General features: G+C 31.5%; 2 protein-coding genes across 3 annotated transcripts; both read left to right on the top strand.

The window, feature by feature from the left end:
* The first annotated feature begins 389 nt into the window (after positions 1–389).
* LOC126657553 (VIN3-like protein 1) lies at positions 390–5,799 on the top strand. 2 transcript variants are annotated; one of them, XM_050352260.2, is made up of 5 exons: positions 390–589; positions 1,354–1,412; positions 2,717–3,353; positions 3,741–4,051; positions 4,145–5,799. In XM_050352260.2, exons 2-5 carry the CDS (start codon positions 1,382–1,384, stop codon positions 5,326–5,328), a joined length of 2,163 nt encoding a protein of 720 aa, XP_050208217.1. In that variant the 5' UTR covers positions 390–589; positions 1,354–1,381; the 3' UTR covers positions 5,329–5,799. The 2 variants fall into 2 exon arrangements, with proteins under 2 accessions (XP_050208217.1, XP_055959829.1); XM_056103854.1 differs by having other exon boundaries at positions 662–1,412.
* A 1,100-nt stretch (positions 5,800–6,899) lies between these two features.
* LOC126664931 (fe-S cluster assembly factor HCF101, chloroplastic) lies at positions 6,900–11,904 on the top strand. The gene is made up of 15 exons (XM_050357565.2): positions 6,900–7,040; positions 7,118–7,264; positions 7,709–7,848; positions 7,958–8,008; positions 8,255–8,410; positions 8,805–8,948; positions 9,035–9,177; positions 9,377–9,446; positions 9,668–9,763; positions 9,972–10,061; positions 10,167–10,220; positions 10,662–10,785; positions 11,055–11,179; positions 11,343–11,465; positions 11,583–11,904. The coding sequence occupies exons 1-15, from the start codon at positions 6,971–6,973 to the stop codon at positions 11,640–11,642; spliced, it is 1,593 nt and encodes a 530-aa protein (XP_050213522.1). The 5' UTR covers positions 6,900–6,970; the 3' UTR covers positions 11,643–11,904.
* Positions 11,905–22,947: the final 11,043 nt, after the last annotated feature.

The following is a 22,947-nucleotide window of genomic DNA, read 5'->3' as shown; positions in this document are numbered from 1 at the left end:
TTATGACATGAACCGGTTAAATTTCAATCCGGATTCGCCAATTTTTCGTGTTAGGCGAATCGTGTTATTGTATCGTGCCAATTATACACCCCTAATTCACACTAACACCCAAAGAAGAAAACGTTATTTAGTCCAGCGGTTCATATTTCATCAAATTAGATTCGATTTTCCACGCAATTTATTAGTATTAAATAATTTCAGAATATCATGCATCTGATTAGTCATTAATCCATTACCAAGCGTATTTACAGTGTAAATCACGCTCCAATTAAAACAAAAAGTCAGTGGTTCACGTACTTTTTCCTTTCTGCAGGGCACAACAACAACAGACCTGAAAGGTGTGCCAACACGCGCATAATTCGCGCGTGAATGTCTGTTTTAACCAATTTTGGTCATCGTCGTAGCTGATAGTAGTTGTAAAAAACGTGAATAATTCGCACAAACAAAGCCTCTCTTTTAACGTAGAAGCAGAGAAAGCTCAGGAGAAGTTTCTTTCCGGATTCGGATTCGGATTCGGGTCACTTCAAAGCGAAATTCTTTGCCTGTTTGGTTCCATTAAACCCTAGATTCATCTCCCATTATCTACCAGGTAGTGTCCTTTATTTCTTCTCTTTGCTTGTTTGTCGTTTCGATTCTGAAGTTTGCGTTTTGAACTTTTCAGATCCGTTGCCGTGTTGTTAATTTCCTCGGTTTTGCTCTTAAGTTTGCTGTTTTTGATTTTTTATCGTTTTATTTATTCATTTAATTTCGTTTAATTTTCTGTTTCCGGTATCATTATTTTTCACGTTCAATTCAAACAATGTACGCATGATTAACTGTTTTTTGAGTTTATAAAGCACGCTTTTCATGTCGTTTTGATGAAGCTTTTGTCGTCTGGAGTTGTTTACTGTATTCTGAGTAACCATTGATTTGTCTCTCATGAAATTTTGTGCATGCATATGTTTCGGTTTTGAAAGTTGAAACGTTAATCTTGTTTTATTGCTCTGTATTTTTTCTCTTGTGCTAAATTTTAAAACTATTAGCTGCATTGCTGCGAGAAAAAAAAATGTCAAAGAAATTAAGCCTACGTTGAATATGCGAGATTTTTTTTAACATGCAATGTATTATTTGTAATGTGCAAAACAAGATAATAGAAAAGAAAATTAATGTTTTGAATTCACACTTGTAAAAAGTTTTAAGTTGATTAAGCACAGTAGTTTTTTTTTTTTTTTAAATCTGATTTATTGAGACTGTAAGTGAAAAAATTCAGTTTGAGTATGGATAAGTAAATTTTTTTTTAATGTTTTCTATATTCAAAGGAACTGGTCAAAAATTGAAGAAGATGATTTTGGTGTTTTGAATTCAATGTTGCAGGCAGGGCCGCTAAAGTTACTGCTGAAGAATGGATTTAGAGGATAAATTTCTAGCTAAAGGTGTTTTCTTTATCTGTTTTTTCAATTTATCGTACATCTTACAGCTTCTTATATGGTTTGGTCAATGTTTTTTTTTCCTCTCTCATATGTGATTTGAAACCAGTTGAAATTGGATATCTGAAATAGAAGTGTGCATTGGAGATTATATTAGGGCATTACCAAGCTCACTGAGCTTGTATGATCAATGAAGAATTATAGAATAGCTAACTTGTCAAGTGCTGTGTTTGGATGTTCTAACTTCTAGGCACTTGAGAAGATGTATAAAGACCTAGCAAAGATATGGTACTGTATTATTCAGTGTAGAATGCAAATTAGATTAGGCCATGTTTGGTTTATGGAATAGGTGCGGAATGGAATAATTATTCTGTGTTGTTATCCATGATTTTGTGAAATAAGTACTCCTCCCAAAAACTAAAGAATGGCTATTCCATTCCTTATGGAATAGCTATTCTATACCATACTATTTCATTACATGAACCAAACATGGCCTTAGTGTAATCTGCATTTTAGTTTGTTCCTTATTTCTGATTCATGGTCATTAAATCTTCTTCATTATTGGGAGTCCGGATAAACACCTTTCTTTACTTCGCCCTTGCTATTTGTTCAAATTTTAGTTAACGTGACACATTTAATTGTGCCCCAAGAAGAGTTGAGCTAGTTAAGCTAAGCTATTGCTTGAAGATTTTCATGCTTACTCTTTGATTTTCTTCTGGCTTATCCTTTTAATCTTTCTTCCTTGAGATTCTCAAATGTACTCCATCATCCAATTAGAAAAGTACCTGGTTCTGTTTTGAAATATGCAGTTTACTAGAGTCGGAATATGTCCTGATTGGGTTTCTAGTTATTAAACATTTGCATCTGGTTTTGCTTCAGGACTCATTTCAATTTGATGATGTTTTGTTTCTTTTTTATACTTGTGTCCATATTGATTTTTTTAACTTTTCATTTCCTCTTCCTTGCTATACATGGTGATCACCTGTCAGCATAAGCTAAATGAACTATCAGCTACCTAATCCTTGAAATTGTTGTTAGGCTGTCCTTTTATAGATTTTTGCAAATTGACTTTGATTAATAGGCAAAGGCAGTCTAGCCCAGTGCATATAAGTTTGCAGCTGTTTTACCCAGTATCTACAGAGATGACAAGTTTGCAGCAAAATGGGTCGAGCTACTGAGAGTAAAATTTATGTACTTTAATATTATTGCAGGACATCTTTATGCTTAGATGTTTACACACATGTGGTGAAAATGTGAGTTTCTGGAAAAGATTCTCATTTTTTTCATTTGGTCTCTTGTTGTGAATCCAGTTTCTGGTGTTCAAAGCCTTTCTTCCAGCGTGCAAAGCACGCCCGAGAAAAATGGGAATTCAGACGATGCATCAAGAAGTCCAGAACTCCTTCAAGAATTTCTTAATTCTGGCCCAAAAACGGAGCTTCTTCAAACTTGCTTCAATAAGGACAAGAAGCACACAGCTTCCTCTAAGAGCAAAGCAACAGAATTGATGAAGACAAGTAGAGCAATTAAGAAGCAGGATTTGAAAAGAGTTTCTTCTAGTCCCAACAATCAGCCTTCCTCTAAGAAGCAACAAAGAAAGGCAGAAAACCCAACACGTCTTTTGCCCACTTCAGAGCAGCCATCAGATTTTGGATGTTCAAGCTCATGGATATGTAAAAATTCTGCTTGTAGAGCTGTTCTATCTATTGATGACACATTTTGCAAGAGGTGCTCTTGCTGTATTTGTCATTTATTTGATGATAATAAGGACCCTAGTCTCTGGTTGGTTTGCACTTCTGACAAAGGTCAGGGGGACTCATGTGGCTTATCATGTCATATTGAATGTGCTCTTCAGCGTGAAAAGGTGGGTGTTGTCGATCTGGGGCAACTGATGCAGCTAGACGGTAGTTATTGCTGTGCTTCTTGTGGTAAAGTTACCGGGATACTTGGGTACGTAAAATTCCATGCTTGTTTTGATGTATTTATCTGCCCAAATATATTTTCCAGTCAGGTGCGTTATCAATCATGCATAAGTTAAGGTTTCTTAGATGCCCAATTTTATTCTATTTGTATATTTCGGAATCTTCCTACGCCATCATTTTATGTAGCATTACCTATTTACCTGTGTGGAAGGAACTGCTTTTTTAGCATGAAAGGGTGTTCACATTCCGTTAGATATAGGTGTATATCTCTCCGATTCCATAATATATCCTTACTGCAGAAAAATAATTTTTGTAATAATGAGATGGCATTCCTTTGTTGGGATATGCAATGGGTTGCTGTATAAATCTTTTTCTTTTGTAATTGGTATTGTCCCTGAATACGTTATACTGACAGATCTTGGAAGAAGCAGCTAATCATGGCCAAGGATGCTCGCCGTGTTGATGTGCTCTGTTATAGGATTTACCTAAGTTACAGGTTATTGAATGGGACTTCAAGGTTTAAAGAGCTGCATGAAATCGTGGTAGATGCGAAGGCCAAATTAGAAACAGAGGTGGGCCCTCTGAACGGTGTGTCTGCCAAAATGGCACGTGGTATTGTCAGCAGACTCCCTATTGCTGGTGGTGTGCAGAAACTTTGTTCTCTTGCAATTGGCAAAGCTGAAGAGTGGTTGGCTACCATATCTAATGGGAGTTCGAACTGCAGAGGTTAGATTGTATTACAGCTTTCTGCTTCTAATGTCGTAAATAACAAGCATTAATGGTTCACTGAAATGAATAACAAAAAAAATTTCTCCGCAGAGGATTCACTTCCTGCGGCTTGCAGGTTCTTATTTGAAGAAGTGAAATCGACTTCTGTCGTTATCATTTTAATTGAAATGTCTAATCCATCATCTGATGAAATTAAGGGCTACAAGCTCTGGTATCGCAAGAGTAGACAAGAGGTGCCAACAAAAGATCCTATTTGTGTGTTTCCAAGAGCTCAGAGGAGGATTTTGATATCCAATCTGCAGCCCTGCACAGAGTACACTTTTCGGATTGTTTCATATACTGAAGCTGGCGACTTTGGTCACTCTGAGGCTATGTGTTTTACCAAGAGCATAGAGATAATTCACAAGAATCCTAATTCTTCAGTTGCCAAAAATGGAAAGAAAGAAAATAATACCTCAGGAGAAGGTGTCAGTGGCTCAATTAGAGAGACTAAATCTGCAAATTCGTCTGGCTTTAAGGTTCGAGAGCTTGCAAAGGTTTTGCATCTGGCCTGGGCTCAAGAGCAAGGAAACTTTGATGGTTTTTGTAGTGCTGATACAGAAAAATGTTGTGGTGCTACTGAAGTGACAGTACCTGTAACCTTAAAAGATGAGCTGCCATCTGCTTCTCGTGGACTTGATTTAAATGTTGTTTCAGTGCCTGATTTGAATGAAGAGCTGACCCCTCCGCTCGAGTCCTCGAGGGATGAAGATAACGGATGTACTTTGGAACAGACTGTTGAGGCAGATGATGATGCTGCTTCACATGAAATAAAGAAGAATGGTTTAGCAAGATCACATGGTAGTGGTGACTCGCAGACCTGGACTGATGGGCCAAGCGGAGAAGTGCCCGCTGTTGATTCTGGAGCAGAGTTGTGCAGGAAAAGGACTGCACATTCCAGCGAGGAGATGCATGATTGTGATAGCACTTTAATAAATGGGTCACCGTTCCATGTATCCAATGGCTCGGGTTGCTTGGATGAGAATTTCGAATACTGTGTGAAGATAATTCGATGGTTGGAATGTGAAGCTCACATAACCCAGGATTTCAGGTTGAAATTGCTGACATGGTTTAGTTTAAGATCAACAGAACAAGAACGCAGAGTGGTTAACACTTTTATCCAGACCCTGATTGATGATCCTAGTAGTTTAGCAGGACAGCTAGTCGACTCATTTTCCGATATGATTTCCAGCAAGAGGCCACGGAATGGTTTCTGTAGTAAGCTGTGGCATTAAACAAAAGATGATGGCACATCCTAAAATACAGGATTGTTGATTATTTTCGTTCTAACGACAAAATACCTCTGATTGTTTCACCGTTCTTTGTACAGGTATTATTTTGCTAAGTCGCTTTAGAAAGTGATTCATTAATGCTATATGGGCATCATTGTCCAGCTAAAAGATTGGTTGCTGATTGCGAAATAGATGCTCCCATTTTTTGAAGGCAAAAGTCTATTATTGGATGAGAGGCTTCATTCTGTAAAAGATGTTTGCCAGTGAAGCTTCATTATGTGGAAAGGCATTTGCAATTCCTTAAATCTGTGCTAATTGCATTTGTAAGAAGACAAGCAGTAGTAGAGTGTAGTTATGATGAACATGTCCTCCATCATTGTCTTTGCGGATAAATCTATTATGTTGCCTTCTTCAATTTAAAGAAGGGTACATTATTTAATTAATTTATGGATGGACGGACGGATTTAAGGGTTACAGTTACTGCTTTTCCCTTTATAAATTCCATTAAGCATGAGCTATATTCTAGAAACTGAATCTGAAAATATCCTCCAAAGATATTTTTTTGAGCAAAGGTCATTCTGTCTTTAAACTTGTGGCTGGGTCCATAATTTGTGAAAATAATAAAATAAAATAAAATGTAAAAATATTAATATAAGAAATATATTAAAATTAACATAAGATTTTAAGTAAAGATTAAAATATATTGAAACTGAAACAAGAAATTAAACACAAATATCTTCACCTTTATTTATTATGTACTCTAAAAGTATATAAATAGATTTAACTAATCGTAATTTAAAACTATAGATTAAATTCGAATTATATGAATCCGACCCATAAATTATAATTTATACATATTATAAATTACATTTTCGTCTTTTTTGTTTGAAAATCAAACGATGTGATTCTTCACTTTTATTTATGTTAATATTTTAGTCCATTCCGTTTATTTTTAGTGTTGGTTAACTAAATCAAAAAATTTAAATAAAAAAAATTGAATTTCAATTTAGTTCTCAAATTTAATTTTGACACAAATATGAATGATTTTTTTATTTTTTATGAAATTTAATAACATCAATTTAATTTATTTGACTTTTCTTAATTTTTTTCATAATCTCATTTTTTCTTAATTTTTTTTACTTCATTCACTTTTTTAAAGCAAAAAATAAAAATGTTAATGAGTGTTAAAAAATTAAATTGAATAACTCATTATAAATATATTTTTATTTATGTAATTAAAAGTTCAAGACTAAATTGAATTTTAATTATTTTTTTAGTTAAATCATTTGACTTAATTGATTAACACCAAAACTAAATGAAAGGACTTAAACGTTAACTTAACCATAATAAAAGTGAGGGACTATATCATTTGGTTTTCTAAAAGGGGATGAAAATGTGATCATAACATATGTGGGGATGTCGAAAGTAATTTACTCATTTTTTTTATAACGGTAAATAACATAATCTGCCAACAGTTATGCCAAGTCAGCAGCAAGTATGTGGCAGACAACATAGAAACGGCGTCGTTGAAGTGAAACATTTTCAAACAATCATATCACCCGAGACACTAGAACATGAGGCTCACAGTGGCTCATCAAACCAAAAGTGAGCACAGCACAGCCATTTTATCTCCTCCAACAAAAGAATGCAGATTCTGTATGCACCTTCCTCACTATGTACCTCTTCACAGAAGCTAAAATCACAATCAAAATCAGGTAACTTTTGTCCATCAGATCATCATAATACTAACAACTTGTGGCTTATTAATTCTTTTGGTCTCTGTATTTTGTAGGAGTTTTGCCAGGGAAATGTCTTCAATTCTCTGCCATTGATCACTCCTCACTTCATCGTCCTCTCAAACTCGAAACTTCGTCTCTTTCTTTATCGCTAAAACGCGCCGTTTTTGCCTGTTTCAGAACTAAAGCTGCTTCTGTACAAGGTACAATATTGTCTCTCTTTTATCTTAATTATGTTTATATTTAGTTATTGAATTATTTCGATATGTTTCTTTACTATTATTTCACGTTTTAGGAAGAAAAATATACATATATGTGTATATATATATCATTTTCTTGCTTGATAAGGTTGCTTAAGTATGCACTTTTGTCCTTGCGTTATTCTTGATCAGAAAGTGTAAATTGAAAATTAATCTGATATATTAGGGATTGATTCGTAGTCAAATTTGAAAATTCAATTATTGAAAATGTGATTAAATTGCAGAGAATAGCTGTTATCAAACCTCAAGAAATACAGTTGCTAATTCTTAAACATTAAGAACTAAAGTGTATGCTAAGGTAAACTTAAGGGTGTTTTAGTACTTAACCATAGATGATATATAACTCTCTGTGTATCTTTTTTTCTTATTGGATTGCTTTGCCTTTAGGAAGCTCTACGATATCAAGTGAAACAGCTGAAAGTGATGTGTTAAAAGCATTGTCTCAAATTATAGATCCAGATTTTGGAACAGACATTGTCACTTGTGGTTTTGTTAAAGATTTACAGATTGATGAAGCTCAAGGACAGGTTTTTTATATTTAATGAAAACTGTACATTAATATGAATCTTCCTTAAAACTTTATTCTGCATGTTAATTTTGCCTTTGAAAATGCTGTTGATTTTTGTTCTGTGTCAGGTTTCATTTCGGTTGGAGCTCACAACACCAGCATGTCCGATCAAGGACATGGTAAAAAAATTGATACAATCATCATTGTTTCATCAAGAAACTGACATGTATTTGGAAGGGTAGAATTTGTTTTCATAAACTTACTCAAAATTAATCAATAATGAAAATTTAAGCATGGATTTTTCAAATAGGCCAAAATAATATTTCAATTTACTGAAAGACAAAACATAGAATGGATGGAGCATATAGAATTTATGTGTCTTTTTACTGGTGAAGTAATGTTGACAAGCTTTTGATGCGCAACAGTTCGAGCAACAAGCAAATGAAGTTGTGGCAGCTCTTCCCTGGGTCAAGAATGTCAAAGTAACTATGTCAGCACAACCGGCCAGACCAATTTATGCAGGACAACTTCCTGCTGGCTTGCAGACAATTTCAAACATTGTGGCAGTTTCAAGTTGCAAGGTAGACTTACTCTGAATTTTAATTATGTGTATCACTTTTACGCACCTCAAATTATATTGTATTTGTTATCAACTTTCTAGCAATTCAAGGCCTATCCAAATTAGGATTTTTCAAAGATTATTTAGGTACCATGGTAGGCACACAATTTTGTATGTTATTATGTGAATTACTTATGGTTCCATGACTGGATTTTAATTTCGTACTCCCAAATGTGGAGCAACGATTGCTCAAAGTTGGCCTTAAAAGTCATAATTGATAATTGTCCCTTGGCTCTATATGGTAAACTAACTCACGCTCATGATATTCAGCAAGGTGCCAAAACTTCTTTTAATTTAGGCACAATTTATTTCTTCTAATTTTTTCCAGCTCTTTCATTTGTGGAAAAGTTGTGCAGGGAGGCGTTGGGAAATCAACTGTGGCTGTAAACCTTGCTTATACTTTGGCCGGTATGGGTGCTAGAGTAGGAATTTTTGATGCTGATGTCTATGGTCCGAGTTTACCAACAATGGTTTCCCCTGAAAACAGATTGTTAGAGATGGTAATGCTATTGAACTTAAATCATTTATGGAGAACTTTAGAGTACTTCTATAAGTGTGAGTTTTCTGACAGAAAATTTTCTTGTAGAATCCAGAGAAAAAAACCATTATTCCAACTGAATACTTGGGAGTCAAATTGGTATCATTTGGATTTGCTGGACAAGGTCGTGCAATAATGCGAGGTCCAATGGTTTCTGGGGTTATCGACCAACTTCTGACTACTACTGAGTGGTATGTTATGCTCCTGAATCTCTGTTAAAAAATTGTGGTGTAGCGGGACTGGAATATTTTTAGATTCTGGTTCCTTTGAAGTCTAGTTTAGTTTTCTATGATACTTATATGCTTCTTGGAAATGCTAGTTGGAATTTGAACTTTGATACTGTCTTACTTATCCACATTGATGCTAAGTGGTACAAAAAACAAAATGCAGGGGAGAGCTTGATTATCTTGTTATTGACATGCCACCGGGAACTGGTGATATACAACTTACTCTGTGCCAGGTTTGCTTCCCATCATCCATGAACTCAAACTAAATTTACCTTATTAAACATGGTTTAGTATTGTTCTTCAGTTATAGTTTACCTATAATTTCTTGTTGAAGCATATGGATGGGGAAAACAATAACTGAATACTGACAACTTTTTACACACTACTGACCAGCCAATCGCTTTTATGATTTGAATGCATTCTCATTTTAGTGTTGGATAAAATAAAATTTCAGGTAGTCCCATTAACTGCTGCTGTTATTGTGACCACCCCCCAAAAGCTTGCGTTCATTGATGTTGCCAAAGGAGTCAGGATGTTTTCCAAGCTTAAGGTGCATTATTTTTTCTTCAAAGTCACTGCAAAACTTATTTCCAAAATAATTTTAAAATGTCATGTACGCAATTTACTTCATATTGTTGGAATTGCAAACTTTTTCTCTCTTTCTTAAAATAAAATGTGGAGAGATAAACATGATAGTGGAGAAATATTCTTTGTCTTCTTCAGCATTTTTACTTATTAATGTTGTCTATTGGGTATAGGTGCCTTGCATTGCTGTAGTTGAGAATATGTGTCATTTTGATGCTGATGGTAAACGCTACTACCCATTTGGTAGAGGTTCAGGTTCTCAGGCATGCACATTAACATTTTCTCAATTTTCTTTATATCAGTTGGGCATTGTTAATCTTATCTATCCGAAATGACATTGTCAATGTACTTTGATAATGTATATCCAGGTCGTACAGCAGTTTGGAATTCCTCATTTGTTTGATCTCCCAATTAGGCCAACTGTAAGCTTCCTGATATGCTTTGGGTGCATCAATTTTATTTATATCAATTGGTTAGATAATGAAATTGTTGAATTGTTTTGACCTGCAAGAATCTTAGTTGATGCATGCATGTTGTTGCAGCTCTTTTTGTTCTTTTGTGTAACTTATATTTTCTCAAAGGGATTTCAGTTAGAACCATTTAGTACTTTGGCTTTGTTCCTAGTGTTCTTCTTTATTACTCCCAATCCCTTCTCAAATTTACCTGTCCTGAACAAGCCATAAGCGATCCTTTGGCATTGTATGCAGTTTTCAGTTTCAAATACTTTATTTTGACTCATCCCTATGCTTTCTTTTTGAGTTCCTTGCTCTCTTATTTGCCCGTAAGACGTAAAATAAATTGAACTTTTTTTAATATATGCTGAAATGGAATCCATTTGAAGCCTGGTTTCATCTATTCTATAGCTATCTGCTTCTGGAGATAGTGGAATTCCTGAGGTGGCAGCTGATCCTCAAGGTGAAGTTGCCAAGACATTTCAGGACCTTGGAATTTGTGTCGTGCAACAATGTGCAAAGATTCGTCAGCAAGGTACTTATCTCTGCTATCTTAATAGAAATGTGATGAATGAGGTGGTGAAATGTTTATGAAAGAAGCAACATTTGATTACGCACATTAAAGTTAGTTTCTAATTTGTTTTTTCTTTTTAATTTCCTTTAAGCTCAATACTGAAGGATAGTGCTTTTGAAAGCTTTACTTATTAAGTTACCAACACAGAAAATTGAAATTTCTCTAGTTATTGAAACCCTTTCAAGTTGATCTTGGTTAGAAAGAATGATTATTCTGTTATGTTATTCTAGTGTCCACAGCAGTCATGTACGATAAATCAATTAAGGCAATAAAGGTGAAGGTTCCAGATTCAGATGAAGAGTTCCTTTTGCATCCTGCGACTGTAAGACGAAATGATCGCTCTGCTCAAAGTGTGGTATGTTGGCATTTGTTTGGTCAATCTTTTTATATCATGTGGACTATTTTTATGAAGCATAGATAACCTTTCAAATGTGAATTATATGTTTATGGTTGAAGTGAAAATGCAATCTTTTTATATCGTATGGACTATTTCTTTGTCCTTTCTTTGCTCAAAATAGGATGAGTGGTCCGGAGAGCAAAAACTGCAGTATACTGATGTTCCAGAAGATATTGAACCGCAAGAAATTCGGCCTATGGGAAACTACGCTGTGCAAATCACGTGGCCAGATGGATTCAATCAGGTGATTTTGCCTGTCAAACAAAATGCTGTTTAGTTGCAATTTACAATTTCTTGTCGTTCTATTTTCTTGTGATATGAACTCTTGTAGTCACTATCGGATTACTTCGCTATGGTACAGATTGCTCCCTACGATCAACTGCAAACAATGGAACGATTGGTCGGTGTTCCTGCACTTTGATGAATTATGAGATTCTTATATTTTTGCATCTTTCACAGGCATAATGCTGTGAGATGTTCATACACAAATGTGTAGATCTTGGTGAACACACTTAGGTCAGTTAAATGAAATTATGATAGAGCTTGTATAAGCTTCTGAAGAGTGCCATTTTCTCTATTTTCGCCTTTCGCTTCTTCCCCTTCGAGTTTAAGGCATACATGTAAAGCGGAACTCTCAACTGTGGTAAAATCTAATAGAAGCATGCAAATGCAATTTCCTGTGAGCAAGTTTCTTACTATTTTCCATATTATAGGACTAAGTAGTAGTATTTCTTAATAGATTTCATATATGTACTGCTTGAAAGAAAGCCGGCACTGCCTGTAGCTAGGGGGTATAATCGAATCGAGTCTAGTCGAAATATGTCAAATTCGAACACAACTCTGACTCTAAAATTTGAAGCTCGAAGCTCGATTCAAACTCGATCGAGTTTTATTTTAAAAGCGGGAGCTCAAATTCGATAGAATAATTGCGAATGGAGCTCCACTCGACTCGAAAATTGTTAAATATTTAAATTTTAATTTTTAATATAAAAATAATATTTTATTGTAAATATGTATAGTTATAAAGGACAATAAATAAATTAACCAACTCAATTAGGATGGCAAGTTTGTTGAGCCGAGTATGTTGATACTCGAATTCGACTCAAATTTTGGCTCGAGTAGCTCAAACTCGAGTTCTATTTGATTGACATCGGGTTGATTTTGAATATTTTTTGACTCAAAGTCGAGCAGCTCATTAGTTGATTCGAGACTAGGTTACACCTCTACTTGTAGCTATAACAGGAGAAATAATATTCAAAGTTGTGCAAAATATAGAAGGCGAGAAATGCCTAATTCTGATTCTAAATCAGATGCTAAAATCATATAAATTATATAAAAATGTTCATATTGGAAATCTATTGTTTTGGCGTAATTCTGATTTTTTTTTTGCCGTTGGAGCACATAAATGATAAGAGAAAAGTCAGCTGGGAGATGGAATTCTTTTATGGATAAATTACATCAGACTGTTTAAACTTTTAAAATCTTCTATTTTACTGTCCGAATTTTTTTAATTAGTGTTTCAACTTTTAAAAGTGTATTTTAGCCACTTTTGGATCACCGAACTACTAATTAGGGCAAAAATTGTGTATATATATATATATATATCATATAATGAATAAATTTAAGTAAAAGAGAGTTATTTCTGTTTTAGCATTACCGATGATCGAAAAATAGCAAAAAACACTTATTTGATATAAATTTGAAATGGTGAGACTAATATAAAAATATAATATCTTAAAAATACAAAGTCTTTTACGTTTGAGGTCAATTATAACCAAACTTTTCGAAATCATCTCATTTAACTCGTTTTGAAAGTTTATATGTCAATTATAACCGTTTTGAAGATAATTGGATTTTTTGATTAACGTGCCAGCCACCTGAATGACTTAAATTTGACAAAAAAAATCGATTATTTTAAAATTGGCTATAATTGACACACAAACTTCCAAACGGGCTAAACGAGGTGATTTTGAAAGATTTGGTTATAATTGACCTCAAAAGTGTTATATGCTATTTTTAAGACATTAGATCTTAAAAATTATAAAAGTTCAGATACCACATATGTAATTTCTTTATGTTATTGGTTTTTTTTTAACTCTATTAGACCTTCAATTAATAATTAAACTGAAAATTAGATAACAATTATTTTTTTCTTTAAATTTTAAAAACATGATATTATAGTTGAATCCTCTTACCAAAGGAATTTAAGTTTTAATACCTAAAAATCAAAAGAAATAATAAAAGTTTAACTTAATTCATTATTTAAAAATATTTTATCTTTTCAAATATTTCCACTTATATGCCAACCTTTTAAAAGCGTCAATTTTAACATTAACTTTAATACGTAATTGTAGCCAATTATTTTATTTTTTCATAAAAACCTAAACTTTTCTATTTTTTTTTATTCATGGTCAATTTTTTTTATTTTGATACATATATTTCTATTGAAAATAAGAAAGGCTGGACTATAAATGAAAAAAAAAATCGATTTTTTTTAATGAAAAATTTAATAATTGACTATAATTGAAAAAATATTTATTAAAATTGGGGCAAAATTGATGTCTTTAAACATTTGAGATATAAATGAAAGAATCAAAAAGTTGAAATATTTTTGAATGACTATACATATTTTACAATATACTTCTTTTATGTTGATAAATTTTATTTTATAATTTAAACAATTAACACATTTCTAAAACAGGATAAATATATTAATAAATGCGAGAAATGAGTAATAAAATTACATGGCACATCAATTGCACAAAATAATTATTCCTATTGCTTTTATTTTTTGGCTAATGATTTGAAAAAACTCCACCTCTTAGCCCCTTTTCGTTTGCACCCTAACGTTGTAAAATCGTCGATTTCACTTAAATCCACACCTTTCATTTTCAAATTCACACCTTCTGCTTTCAATTGCACCCTCAAGCATCAAATTGACCTCTTTTTCAATACTTCATATTTTAACATATGTTTTAAATAGTGTTTAATGTTATAATTAAACAAAAAAAATTATATTTATAATATAATAATATTTATTTGTATTAAATAAAAAATTATTATTGGGTTTTAACTTTTGTTGGAAAGAAGAGTTTTTTTATTTTAAATATAACATTAAGCGCTATTTAAAATATATGTTAGAATATTAAGTATTTATTTGAACTTTTTTCAAGTGAAAAGAGATCAATTTAATGTTTGAGGGTGCAATTGAAAACGAAAGGTGCAGATTTGGATGAAATCGGCGATTTTACAATGTCAAAGTGCAAACGAAAAAGGGCTAAAAATTGGAATTTTTTTTAGACCATTTAGCCTTTTTTTTGTTTTTTAAACAATTGTTCCTACTGCTAATTGACATAGCAGCTGAACAAAAAGAAGCAGCATCATGTGTAAATTTATGACGAAAGGAAAGATAACCCACCTTTTTGACCCAATTCTTTTAACTTATCTTACGTGGTATGGGTTTCATTCGTCTGATTCCCTCTCAAAAATGTATATTTCGAAAAATAGAATTTAATCAATTCATTTTTTAATTGCCACGTCAGGCGGTAAAATAAATAAATTAAAAGAGTTGGATTATAATTGTTATATAGCGTTACTTTTTCAGATGAGAAGGAAATGAAAAGTAGTAGCATTAATTAAGAAGATATAAATGCCATGAGACATTAGCACAGCTATTCACCAAAGTTAGGAACCGTCCTTTAAATGAGGAAAAAGATATTTGAAAATGCATTAAAATGTAGTAGTATAGTTTTGAGTAATGTCTCCAAGATATGTCTAAATCAAGAACACCAATGCTTCATCACTCTTAACATTCATGGGGTCTTTTATTGCTGCTATTGCTTACTAAAAGATGACCACCATTCAAACCAGTGCTTTTAAAACCAAACGGGCGGCGAATCAGTGTGATCATTTGTTCACGGTTTAACCATCAATTGAACTATTTAAATAAATATAAAAATAATTAGTACCTTCTCATTTTTTAGGCCCAAAATATTGTTTCTATATGTTTAAAAAAAATCCGGACATTTATTCAAATTCATTATGTTCCATTTCCGTCTTTGAACTGCATTAGTTGATTTGGTTAAAAAGTTTGATTGCCAAAAATTATGTTCAATTTAATCCATAAATTTAATTTTTCTTAAAAAAAGCCATAGAACCATTAAGATTCAAATATAGTTTAAAATAATTTAGAATTATCTATTAAACAATAAAATATTTTTTACTATCTTTTGGTCTTTTAAATTAAGATTAAAAAAATTATAAAATGAATTCAAATAAAAAAATAGATGTTCAATTTTGAAATTTAAAAATTCAACATATTTTTAGCCTAATTTAATTTTGAATCAAAACTATTTAAAACATAAACTAAATAAAACGTATTGAAATTATATGTTACTGAATCAAAAAACATTTAATTAATTAAAATTAATTAATTTTATTTTGAAAACAATTATTCTTAATATAAAAATAAAAATAGTTATAAATATAGTATATTAAATAAATAATTATAAAGTATTTTTAAAATAATTTAAATTTTGAATGATTTTATGAATTGTTTGAAAAAGAAGTTTAGAGGTTAAGCTTAATTTTTGACAATCAAACTTTTTGACCAAGTCCATTAATAGATATAATTGATGTAAGTGAAAAGGGGGATACGAGTCATATGCCTCTAACGTTTGACTCAGTATCATTTATGTCCTCATAGTTCAAAAAGGTGTAAATGTGCCTCTAATATTTTTAAATAGACTCATGTAAGCTCTTAACACTATACACGGTTAGAGAAATATATAATTCTTTTTTGAAAAATATTATTGGTCTAAATGAGCCCATTAAAAATATTAAAAGTATAGTGCATAGATGATTTTGAGTCAAACGTTAGGGATATATATGACTCTTTTATCCAAGTGAAAATAATGATTTTGGTCGAATGATGGGAGGAAATAATTGACTTTTTAAAAGTTCAGACCGTAATAGTATTTCATATCTAAATTAAAAGATAAATAGTAATTATTCTTAAAAATATTTTACGTGTTAGCTAAAGGCTTAAGTAATTTAGCTCCAAATATTTTAATTATAACAAGACTCATAAAACATATTCATCTAATGTTTGTTGAGAACGTGCAATGAATAAAAGAATATTCCATTAACCTAAAAGTTTCAAGAAAAAGGACGATTTGAGGAGCCAGTCGTCAAGCTAGAAGGACGTTTCATGTTCATATTTTAAGATATTTGTTAAAAGTTTAAGAGTCTAATTGCCCATGTTGAAGCTTGTATTTACAAAATAATAATATACAGACAAAAGATATAAAATTTTCAAACGGTACTAATAAGAACTTTTAAAACATACATATTTGGTGTATTTTTTTATGATTTAAGTATTTGATCCCTCAATTTGTAAGTAATGGATAATTAACATATAAATTAATTTTGTGGGTAAATCAATTTTAAACGGAGATTGGTTGTTTTATCCTGGAGACAACATGGTGGAACAACTGCTTACACTAAAAAGGTAGAGCCGTAAAACGTTTTAAAAAAAATGACATAGTTCGTTCCTTCGTAATTGTTTCAACATTTGAACTTAGATATACTTATTAAATCAAAACTAGATTCAGGTCAAATTTCAACTTACATATAAAAGAGTCAAATTTAATCAGATTAGGTTTGATTCCATCCAACCCAACCATGATCGGATTTATGTGAAGGTAGTTTATAATAACCGGATGTAGACAAATATTACTGCTAACTTTTCTCATTCGGCCATTTGAAACCGGAACCTAGCGTCTTCAATAACTGAATTAAGTCTCTCCCTAAACAGACTTTTCTGAGCAGCTTGAACTCTGAAACTACCACGTTAAATTTAGAGAGAGATGGGACTGGTTATATAACAGGGGGAGCGGATGCAAGCTTTTTTTCCTCCGAGTGAAGGAAAAAGACTATCCATACATAGTTCCACCTTTCCAAAGCTGATTTTAAGGCCGAAAATATAAATATATACTTTTTCTTCCATTAATCAATCATAGGTCCCACTAATTTAAAGCAACGCATCAATTTTATCACACTTGACGAAATTATTGCCAAGATTTCCTTCTTCTTTCAAAAACCGCCCGATAGGTTGGTGAAGCATCTTTTGGAGAACGAGTCCCCTTATTTTGGTAGCTAGCATACAACTAAATAACATACCCTAATTCATAAAAAAAAAAAAAAACATGCCCTAACCTTGTTATGATATTAGGTAATTACATTACACATATACCTGCTGAAAAGATCAATTTAAAGGTTGGCAAAATGAGACATACGCTACATATGAGTTATATTTCCAATGATATATATATTAAGTAATATTTTGTTAGGTTGTGGGTTCAATTTTTATCATAAACTCTCTCCCTCTTTAATTATAAAATAACAAATTGCAACCAATGCTAGAATTTTAGGCTACCTTTAATAAAGGCGAAATGAAAATCTGAATATATATTTTGTTTATGGCATTAAATGTATACACTTGTATTTATTGACATAAAGTTCCTCGACTTTTAATTTTATAGACAATGGAACATTTCGTCACAGAAGATGTAAACAATGTTTACTAAAAAAATCAGTTTAATCCCTCTATTTTCTACTTTTATGTAAATACATTTTTGCTCTTTATTTTGATCAATTAGATCATAATATTATTTGAATATTTTAAATTAATCAACTTATTAAACTATTAAAAACGTATAAATTTATAAATGCATAATTAAACTTAAAATAAAATGTTTCTAATTATTTAAAAAGCTTTTTAAGATTTTAAAAGTATAAATTTTGAATTTTTTTCCTTTCTATTTAATACATATATTATCTTTCCTAACATATTACAAAAATAAAATAAATTAATAAAATCATATTTAAATGTAAGACTAGATTTTTATTTTAGTTCTAAAATTATAAATTTTTAAATTTTTTAAAAATAAAATTTATTTCTAATCCTTAAATAATTGAATAAGATATATGTTTAAATATAACTAAAAAATAATTTAGCTAATATGTGTTCAAATATAATATGATTCATTATTTATTTAATTTAATTAAAATAATAATTTTGTTTCTCTAAACATTCAAAAAAGTTGAGTAAAATATACAATCAATCATTTTATCTATATATTAATAATTTAAATATTTAAAGATTAAACAACTAATAAATATATAAAAATTATTAAAAGAATTTAATATCAATAAAAATAAAAATATAAGAAGTAAATTTTGACAAAGTTGAGCAACAAAATCAGCATCTTTCAGGTAAAAGTCTTCATAGCGCGGGCAACTCGACAATTGTTTGCGCTCGAATCACAAAAAACAGTTTTAATTTTTTGGCTTGGTGTTTTTTTTCTTTTTTTTCAATATTATTTTTGGTTGTGAGAGAGGTGATGCGTATGGTAAATAAGAATGTGTATCGGTAGGTTTGATCACCGAATTGAACCAAAACTGAATTAACCAAACTTGAAATATTAGAAATTTTCATAACCGAACCAAAACCGTACTATATTGAAATATAATCAAATCCGAACCGAAATAATATTTTAGTTCGGTAACGAATTTTATTAAAATTAATTATTAAAAAATAAAAATAAAATAAAAAATTATAATTTAGTACTAATTTATAATTAATATACAATTTCATGGGCAATTAGTATCTAAATTCTAAAAAAATTACAAAATTATTTATTTACAAAAAATTACAAAAATAACATTATAGATATATATAATTCGTTTATTTTGGTCAGTTCAGTTAATTCGAAAAGTCATATCAAAAACGGAACTGAACCAAAAAAACTAAACTTTTTAAAAATGAAAACAAAACTGAAGTGAATTAATCCAAAACCGAACCAAATTACAATTTCAATTTGATTCGGTGGGTTAATTCGGTCTTAAATGACTAGTGCACACCTCTAATGGTAAGAGAGAGTTAACTTAGTTGAGATGATTAGGTATATTTTATAATTTTTCGACTTTAATTTTTTAGTGGTATGAAGAAGAATAAAAAATTACGTCAGCCGTATTAACAGTGTACGAAGTATATGTACTTATTGTTTATGGCGGAATTTAATATCTATAAAATTAAAATATAAAAATTTAATGCTGATAAATACTAATAATGACGGGATTACAAATCAAAAAGCAAGTAAATAGTAGAGCAAATTATTATGAGGTCCTTGAAGTATATCATAATTAACAGTTTGATACCTTTTGTTTTAAAAGTCTATTTAATAGTCTCTCAATTTCAATTCTGTTAACTATTAGACCTCCGTTAATTTCGACATTTACTTGCAAACAATTTGGTACTCTATCAAAACTTTTGTGAATGGTTTTGTCCCTCACTTTTAATTTTATTAAACGATTTGGTACCTCACTTTTAAACGATTTGGTCAATCAGTTCTAGTTCTGTTAATCGATTTAATCGCTCAAACTAACGGAAGGGTCTCTTAGTTTTTCACTTAATTTTTTTTCGGCCTCGCGTATTTTTTCGGCTGCTTCTTTTTGCAGATTACTGGCTGCAGCTGTTCGCAATGATAACAGCACTTCTGTTGTTGCTGTTATAAACAGCAGGTCTGCTGTTACTACTGCTAACGGAAGCAGTTCTGATCTTGGCAACCTCAGCAGGTCGGAGGCGATGATGACAACAAGTACGGTTGGTGCAGGTTGGGATTTGGAGAGAGTTCGGTCAGCTGCAGTCACAAACAGCAGTTCAGTCTCCTCTCATTCTGGGCAGCAGGTCGACGATGGTAGTGAAGGGCAGAATAGGAGCGTTATGGCGGAAGTCAATCTTTTGCTGCAGGTTTGGCACTCAAAAATTCCTCCTCGTGTTAAATTTTTCCTTTGGCTTGCCTTGCAAAATGGTGTTCCGTCTCTGGATTTTTTAGCAAGGCGTACTATTATCGAAAGGGAAAATTCTTTGTGTTTAATTTGTAACGTGGTGGAAACACAAGATCACATCTTCATTCACTGTGATTTTGCGAGAGGCATTTGGTGTGATATTTTACTGAAGCTGGATATGGATTGGGTATTTCCTTCTATTTTCTCGGATTTCATGATTCATTGGCAATTTTTAGTTCCAAAGTACACGTACAGGCATTTATGGCAGATTCTATGGTATCTCATTATATGGGAAATTTGGAAGTTCAGAAACAGCAGGATATTTGTTAACCCCTCTCGGAATAAGGATGTAATTATCTTTAATTGCTTTATTAGGGCAATTTCGATTTTTAAAGGTTGTAATAGGAGGTTTCCGTACTCTGGTTTGGATTTCTTTCGAAATCCTTATTGTATCCTGTTTCCGGGATTTTGATTGCCCTCTCTTTTTAGCTGTAGCCAGTAGTGCGCACCATGTGTGTGTCACTTATGTGCGAAAGTTTTTAGAGTTGGGTTTTTGCCACTTCTTGTGGCTTTAATATATTTTTATTTATCAAAAAAATAAAATTGAAAGACCATTAAATAAACTTTTAAAATAAAAATAACAAATTAGTATTAATTATAATATACCTTAAAGACCTCAACATAATTTTTCCTAAATATAGTAAATACAATCAAATATGCGTTTGTCCTTTAAAAAAAATGACATGCACATAAATATGTATGGCCTTTAATAAATGTATGTACGGCAATCAGTCGCACTATTGCCTATAAGCGAAGCTTCTGTTCCGGGCAAATTGCAAGGTTCATGCTTTGCCCTTGACAATTGGTTATGTTCACATGGCACTCACGCCAGTGTTGTCCAGGCTTAAATGATTAAAACGTTTTTAAATGCATAAAAAAACTACGGGTTCAAATTCTACCTCTATAATTAACAACTCATAAAATGAGACTTTAAAATCATAAGTTATCTTTAACAAAAAAAAACATAGCTATCACCAATCAAATTTCTAAGAAATGAAAAACCAACAAAATATGATCCATTAATTACTCTCTCCAACTTTTTTATTTATCTATTTAACTAAATTATACATATTTAAAAAGTAGATTTCTTATTTTAAATTATAAAAATGAATACTAATATAATTCTATTGATTAATAAATATTTTGAAATTTGAGTCATATTATCTTTTATTAGAAAGAGATAAATTTGAAAAATAATAGTTAAAATCATCTTCAAATTCTAAAGGAGAAGTAATTATAAATAAAGAAATTTGACCGAATGGATAAGTGAAAACGAATGAAAAGAATAATTTGTATGGCGAACAAAAACAAGTGACAAATCCCGTGGTGAGTGATTTAAACAATTAGCGTGATTTAATCAATTTAGGGTGTGGTGTATTTGCAGCGGATTCAGAACGTTCTATAGCTATTTAATTATAATTTAATAGATAATAATATAGCACAATGAATACATCACACAAGATATAACATCATCAAAAGATATGGAAATAATGGAAATCATCAAATAGGTAATATTTTTAGTAAATATTCCATAAAAAATACTCATAATATTCAACTTTGTGCAAACAATACCTCATAAATGTTAAAGAGAATATCTCACATCTCAAACACTCATCAGTCTCATTATACTAACCCTAAGCCATATAGTATGAGTAAATATAGTGAATGAATGTTTCATATAGAATTAGGAATATTGAATCTAATTAAATTATACTTCTCAATTAGCCGATAGCAATAAATTTATCATTATTCCAAATATTTAAAAAAATATACTCCCAATTCAAAAAGAGATTTTAACCTTATTTTTGATAAATCACTGAAAACAGAGGGATGATCTATTAGAGCCTTGACCTAAGAACAGAAAACAGTCAGAAAGAACGACATAATTTTTTTTTCGAGCGCTCACTCCGACACTCAAGTAAGTATACGATAAAGAAAAAAAGTAAAATAAGAAGAGAAAGATTAGAGATAAAAAACAGTACCTTAGCGTTTAAGTATGAAATGGTTTATATATTATACTTCTTATTCTTCGCTCACACTTTTTGTGGTGACGTGTCCTTTTATATTGTCGGTTGAGCTGGCCTTTTAAGTTATTTTAGTGTTTGGAGCGCCGATGACACAGTATGTGAATGTTATCTTGTCATAGAATATTTAATGGTCCCCTTAAATAACTTGCCTTCCTTCTTTCTGTACAAGTAATGTCCTTTATGCCTCAATTTCAGCAGCTTTCTTGGTGATATTGGTCCGGAATGAGACATAAGGTAATGCCGAATAAAGACTCCATTAGTCCATGATTGAAATCCTCGTGCTGTGGGCCTAGTTAACTCCGTTTTGCTGGAGTTTGGGATATATGTATTCTCAGAGGTTGATTCGCCCCTACTGAATTATCAATTCCTAACAATCTATATCTTGACTTGAATTCTTTAAGAACGTCTTGAACTTGTTGAACCAATATGATTGTAAAGATGAACTATTTTCAGATTTTAATTAAAATATCACAAAGTTTTGAATTTTTATTAGCCTTAAAACTGATACCTGAAACAAAATTCATTAATAGCTTATAATGATTTAATAGAAAAATAAATGTTGAAGTCATAACATATATCTTACTTTCATTTAATCAACCAACCCAATGAACATTCACCACGAGTGCAGTATTTTAAACCGGCCGGAATCAGAACTATAAATCAGAATCGTCCAGTTCAAGTGTTTCTTAAACCGTGAACCGATGGTTTCGACTGAAACCGTCGGGTTGGAAACTATGGTCACCTCATTGCGGAATTTGTGTATGAATGCTTTCTCCTAGTATTCGGTTA

The sequence above is a fragment of the Mercurialis annua genome, linkage group LG1-X (genome assembly GCF_937616625.2).
Source record: "Mercurialis annua linkage group LG1-X, ddMerAnnu1.2, whole genome shotgun sequence".
Taxonomy (NCBI): Eukaryota; Viridiplantae; Streptophyta; class Magnoliopsida; order Malpighiales; family Euphorbiaceae; genus Mercurialis; species Mercurialis annua.
The sequence above is the reverse complement of the archived record's forward strand: the minus strand, read 5'-3'. Positions and strand labels throughout refer to the sequence as shown.